Genomic DNA, 7,231 nt, shown 5'->3' on the forward strand with positions numbered 1-7,231 from the left:
CTTTTAGATTCAATGCTTCAATTAATGAAATTACTTGTGCTATAACTTACACTCTTTATCATCAATTGTGGACAATATTTCCTGTTATGATTACCAAATAGGCTATCCCTGCAAATGCATGTCAACCAAAAAGCGACCGCAAACTCAATGATTAAGAGTTGCCTCAAAATTAGTGATTAGTTAACAATCAATCATTTACTAAATGTTTACTGTAATGCCATAATTATTATTGTTTTCTAATGAACTAATTAAAAACATTATTTTTATAATTTTATTTAATTTTGTTTTTATTTAAAAAATTATGTAATTTTAAAAGTTTCAACTTATTTAATATATAATAATATGTGCAATAGTATAGGTTTTATTATTAARCAATAAAATATTTATATAATGATAAAAATTATCAGCAATTAAACGGTTTCACTATCTTTTAGGACAATAAAACAGTGATCTTCAGGAATACATTTTGCGTTAAAATTTTGCCGAATAAAGCCTTTCTGACAAAAGCAACCCTTTTTGCAGTTGTCTTTGGGATCGCAATTAATATTATCTTTATTACAAACTTTATCACAAACGGCACTACAATTGTTGTAGACTTCATTTGGAGGACACGACAGTTTGCTTTCTAAAACATTTAATTATAACAAACAATTTTTATGTCAAAATAAAACCATACCTTTAGAACACATTTCTTTTTTGACACACTTTTCAGTGCTATAGTCTCGGATGAGACCCGACGGACAAACGCAGTCAGCGATGCATTCGTGATCTTCTCGTTCATCTTCAGGACATCCTTTGGGAGGTTTATCCACATTTCCGCAGTGAATCTCACACGAAGGCGGACATAGTTTATAGATTTCATTGGACGGACAGTTCTCTGCTATTCAGAAGATTAAGGGATTAATGTTTGAATTGAAAAAAATCAAATCACTTACAACAGCGCTCCAGAGGAATACATTTGTGGTCATTGTCTTTGACATAATCGGGACTACAAACACAAGCCCTTTCTGGACAAGTGATAGGTTGGCTACACATTGTCCTCTTGATTAGCGGTCGCTGACAACTCTATATTGAAATATATTTATTAATTCAAATGCTATATACTGTATATACTGTATATTATATGATAATAGTCTTATGAATTACTGGATCGCATTTTGTCGGACAAGTAAGTTGAGAAAATAGAGGACAATGTAGACCATGGGTACCATTACTATGTATATATCGACAATCTCTAATTACTTGACACGAGTATATAATATACAATATAAGCACTTTTTTCATATTTTCAAATGTTAATTTTAATAATAATAATAATCTCACATAAATTTAATTAATCACAATAATTATATATAAAATAATTAACAATTAGTAAATAGCAATGAAAATAATAATAATTATAATAATAAGCAAAAGAAATACCGCTTTGAAATGAATTTAAGACATTCATCATTAAAACTAATACAACAATGAAATACATTATTTTTTAATAATATTTTTATCGATAGCTGGCCACTGATGCCATTCATAGCTGATATTATTACATTTATTAGAAATCTGTTTACGCAATCAATACTATTAAATATTATATATAATAATTATTTAGTTATAACCATAACGTCATTTTAATTAATGTATCAAATTTCTAAAATATATAGATCAACCATTTATTTAATAAATGATTAACAAAGTTAAGTATTATTATAATATTTGRTCAATTAATAATATATCCGGAATAATAATTATCAAATATTTATTAATTTAAGTGTTATTTTAATGACACGTTACTGTATATATTAGTTATTAACTTATTTCAAATTATATGTTGTTATTTATTTGTAATTCAATTATATTATACTGTATTATGAATTAATTTATTTTGACAGTTAAATAACTAAAGTATAATTTAACAAAATATTCTACTAATTTAGTTTAGTTTTTCAATTTGTGATATATTTAGATATTCATTATATCAATAAATTCTATGAATTATAATTATAMTTAAAAATTAGTTTTAAATTATAGAAAAAGCTTTACAAAACACACCAACGAGTTATACAAATTATATATTAAACTTGACAAATTAACCATGATACTTTAATAGTGTACAATAATTTTAACTGAAAAATCACTATTAAATATACAATACAATGTTAAAGTATCAGGCTGAATTTAGTCAAGTTAGCTATTTTTTGAATCAATAAGTATGAATAAGTTTAATTATAAACTCATAGTTTTTTATGAAATAGGTTTTAAAAATTTAATAATAATAACATATTTCTAAGTGAAAAATAATTAATATTAATATGATTAGTAAAATAAATCATAAAAACGTGTTAATTATATCGTTTTTATGAAAATACGCTAAAATGTGAACATTTTACTAATTAATCAATGGATTAGTTTTAAATATATGGTAATACAGTATTACTAATACTGTTCATAAAAATAAGTTTCCGTAAACTTGTCTAAAAAAATTGAATTATTTAATAATATTTTGGGRAAAATAATTTATTCTAACGTTTTTATATTTAATAATTGATTGCAAATTAAAATTTGTAACTACAGTAGTAAATAAAGTAAATAAATTTAAATATTAATAATATAACAATTTTAACGATAACAGTAGCGATATCTTTGGTTGAAATATAAAATTTGTTTTTAAGTTTGATGTTTTGAACAGTAAATTAAAAATATTTCTAAATATAGCAAATGTTACGATTAATTATTTATTATATACAAAAATTATATAATAAATAATAATTAGATGAAACATTACATTTAAATTTATTATAGTAACATTTAAATATTATTATGTTATATATCTATTGTAAATTTTATAATAAATATTTATATAATATAAATTAGTTATATATTAACAGTGCTATTAATAGTAATGTAATATTGTATTCAATTAGTAGTAAATTATTGAATTAAATTTACATTTGTTGTTTATACCTGTAATTTGAAAATATTAATTATATTTAAATATACCAATTACTAAAAATAATTAAACAAAAAATTTCCATCATTTAATGCATGTTGTCTTTAATTTTTCCATTAAATCAAATTACATATTAAATTAAAAAATTATAATTAAATCACAAGCTTTTGAATATCTATTACTAAAATTAAGATTATTTCAAGCAATATATGTCTCTTAGACTTATTATTTAAATTAATTAATATTTTTATTCTTATATCAAATTTGTTTTTACTAATTTATGTTTTTAATTTTTAAAATTAATTGTAAATAATTAATAATTATATCAATAATAAAAAGTATTGAATTATCATTTATTGTAGTTACAAAAGATTAATCAATATTTATATTATGAAATACTACTACTTTAGTATTATATAAAATAATAGTCAAAAATAAAATGAATGTAATTGTTAACAGATATCGCTGTATAAGTAGTTAAACGAGAAAAATATAATACTTACATATTATACAAATAAAATTATATTTTAAGTAACAAATATTATATTAAAAGTATTATATAAATAAATATAAGATTAATTGAAAATTGAGATTAACTGTATTAATTTATTATTGGTATTTATAATAATTGAAATAACAACAATATATTAGTATTTTCAATATCTTATTTGTTAAAAAAATAATTGATATCCTGTTTCTCAATGTTAAGCAATGATTAATTTAAATTTTTCACTGAGATATCCAATGTGATTATAAAAAATCAATATAAAATATTTCAATTATAATATCATATACTTTAATTTATGCAGAAATGTCTCTTTATAATTATATTGATTGAAAAATAACTTAAATATGCAATTGTTGTCGTGTTTAGAAAGCATCACATTTATTAATACAGTTAAGTTTATTAGATTTTTTTCAACGATCGGGTTATTTATGCCTATCTATAGTTTGCATTATTTATAGTTTGATTACAAGGATGCCCTCAATTAAATAGTTAAGATAAGTGAGGAAATGACTTAAATGAATAAATAAGAAATATATGTGTTTGGCATCAATGCCTTAAAAAGCAAAATCTCGACAATTTGTCATATTTTTGACGGGAAATAACATAACTGTTTGCCAGAGATTTTTGCGTATATTATGGTATCAATTATGTGTTAATTCGTATTTATTGAATAATTTACATCAAATAATTGTCTGTTTCTTATGATATTTATTTTCTTAAATATTAAAAAAATATCTTATCATACAATTAATAGAAATGTGAAACTAATTAACAATTAACAATACAATTAGTAATCTTTCTTCAAATAAGTCAAATTATTGTATTATTTAAAGTGTTTAAATAATATATAACTCAAATCTAAAAAATACATTGTTATTAGTTTTATCATTATATTATTTATTGTTATCTTTGTATTAACAAAAATGTAATAAATATCTAAGAGGTCTTAATCTACACTTTAGTAACTTATTATTAGTATTACAATTAGTTATTATTATACAATTATTTGGATCGATATTTAATATAATAATTGATTTGCTAAGTATTGATTGTAACAAAATGTCATTAAACAGCAAAACATTTTTGTGTGCATTTCAATGATATCATTAATAAAATACAACTCATATCTCGATTTGATTTGTTTTGCAATGTTTTAGGTTTATATATATATATATATATATATTTATACATATTTACTGAGAGACTTGATATGAATGTACTTATCATAAGTTTAACAGTAGGGCTACAAAAGTTTATTCAAATATTTTGTGTGTATTAAAACAAATGTTTCTTATTATTGGTATTTTTTTGATAATATTATGATATTATTACTGCTATTATGGAATGTGTAATCTATAGACAAAAATAGTTTCAAATTACACTTTTTCTTATGAATAATTATTTTAAGGATCAAATCATTTTTCATGTAAAATTGTTGTTATTTGAATAAACATTTGTATTTTATTTCAGGCCATTTAATAAATAGCTAATTTCCAACTAACAACAATGTAATTTAAGTCAATTTGAATTTAAACTAAAAAAATGTCATCAATTATAATTTTATAAACAATTAAAAATATCAACTTTAAAAAAAATTCGTCTTATACTTTGATCTAAATTAGTAAATAAATAATAATAAATAAATACAATTTCGACGCTTAAGACAATATTTTGACAAAAATCATAAATATATATATTCTCTATAATACTTACATACAGTGCGTAAATAATATCTTCAAAAGTCGTTTTGAAAATAAATATTTTATAAGTTATGACTTAGCGATAAAAATCAATAAAAACAAAGTTTCGTTTTCAATATAAAGTTTTAATATTTAATATAATAAATAGACAGTAATTTAATAATTTATTTTTTTAATACAAGAAAAAGGTTAACATCTTTTAATTATATCAATAATTATATAATAATAATAATAATAATAATGGTAATATTTTTAATAATTATAAATTTTAATTAACTATTATTTGTAATATTTATATAATAATATTTTTCAGTAAATTTATTCACATAATGAAAGATAGATTTTTGGGAATTAATTCATTACTTAATAAATTAAGATTATATAATAAATTGTATGCATTTTCATATAAATGATACGATTATGTGTGATATGATGTTTGACTAGTATTTATTGTTGTTATATAATAATAATCTTTAATATTAACTTTTATGTCATAACACTCAATGTAAGTTCAAATATTTAGTTAATATAATTATTATATTTTGTTTTGATATGTGCTTTGGTCACCAAATAAATATATATTTATATCTGTATTACAAAGCAAACAATAATTATAAGGAATGTATGACTAAATCTGATTCAATCAAATATCAAACGTTAAATATATAAATATTAAATAAAAATGTTTATTTGTAGCAATTATGCCAAACTATTTTTAACACAACTTTGGTCTAACTAGCCTTACGTATGCCGTCTATATAATCAATGACTATAAATAACAGGCAATGAATAATAATAATAATAATCTATAATTGTTTTATTTTACAATTGATATTGACATTGATTTGTTATGTTATATCAATGAGTGCTTATAATTAAGCTCTAGAAGTGCTGTTTGATTGAATTATCGGGAAATTTCTTACATAACACTATAATACTGTTTATCAATAGATGCATAGAAATATACTGTACACTTGTTATATATTATATATATCGATATTTATATAATTATAATATAATGTATAACATATGATAATGTATTTTAAATTGTGTTTTTAAAGAGAAGGCATTTTTGTTCGTTTAAATTATGTAATCATAAGTGTAATCAATAATAATATAATAATAAAAATGTGGTTATATCTCAATAAAAAATAATATAGGTAATGACAAAAAATAATAATATTTAAATATCTATATATACAGGTATATATGTGTGTGTATTTATATAAATGTTAAATATATATTACAAATAATTTTTTAGCTCAATAAAAGATAAAGAAAGATGTGTGCATTGTATGTATGTRTGTGTGTGTGTGTGTGTGTGTGTGTGTGTGTGTGTGTGTGTGTGTGTGTGTGTGTGTGTGTGTGTGTGTGTGTGAATCAAATTGTAGAAAAATATTTTATAAATATATGTAAATGTAATTAATAAGCACATCATATGATGGGTCCAATCAACTAATCGGAGCTTATGTCCAATAATATGAGTGACGACTAGTCTTCACTCATCAATTTTTTTATAATCAGTTTGACTTAACTATTTTAAAATTATTTTTTACACAATTAATAATAATTATATATTATATAACTATATAAACACCGGACGACTAGCGATTTAATTTTTATATATATATATTTATATAATATGTTATGAATTGACTTAATCTTTTGGTTTAGCTATAATTTTTTTTATAAATTATGTGTTTGTTATATATTTATATATAATTTAATATATATATTTATAATGTTATAACAATTTATTTAACAAAAAAGTTTATAAATGTAAATTTTCACTAATTTTTTAGCCCTAATTCAAATGACTCAATGATAATAACTTGTATACAATTTGGTTTATGATTTGTTTTCATATGTTGTTATAAAAGGCACGACTTCTTGTCAAATGATATGAATTGTCAATTCGTGTTATGATATGATTACCTCATCAATAGGCTATCAATATATTTGATAGCAAATTATTATTATTTTTATAAATGACAATAATTTTAGAGTTTATAAATTTACAATTAAGCCTTTGTCTTTAAATTAATTGTTGTGCAGTTATGGCCAGAAAAGCAACCAATA

The 7,231-nt window shown here is 20.7% G+C and overlaps 1 protein-coding gene across 2 annotated transcripts; it reads right to left on the bottom strand.

Moving 5' to 3' along the window:
* Window positions 1-400: 400 nt before the first annotated feature.
* LOC128952973 (serine protease inhibitor swm-1-like) lies at window positions 401-1,517 on the bottom strand. Of its 2 annotated transcripts, none has more exons than XM_054298453.1 (5): window positions 1,423-1,517; window positions 1,147-1,241; window positions 936-1,065; window positions 677-880; window positions 401-621 (listed from the first exon to the last, which is right to left on the bottom strand). In XM_054298453.1, exons 1-5 carry the CDS (start codon window positions 1,478-1,480, stop codon window positions 431-433), a joined length of 678 nt encoding a protein of 225 aa, XP_054154428.1. In that variant the 5' UTR covers window positions 1,481-1,517; the 3' UTR covers window positions 401-430. The 2 variants fall into 2 exon arrangements, with proteins under 2 accessions (XP_054154428.1, XP_054154427.1); XM_054298452.1 differs by having other exon boundaries at window positions 401-625.
* Window positions 1,518-7,231: the final 5,714 nt, after the last annotated feature.

The sequence above is a fragment of the Oppia nitens genome, unplaced genomic scaffold, assembly GCF_028296485.1.
Source record: "Oppia nitens isolate AA-2021 unplaced genomic scaffold, nextdenovo-longstitch-racon4-pilon3 scaffold1_pilon_pilon_pilon, whole genome shotgun sequence".
In the NCBI taxonomy this organism is placed as follows: Eukaryota; Metazoa; Arthropoda; class Arachnida; order Sarcoptiformes; family Oppiidae; genus Oppia; species Oppia nitens.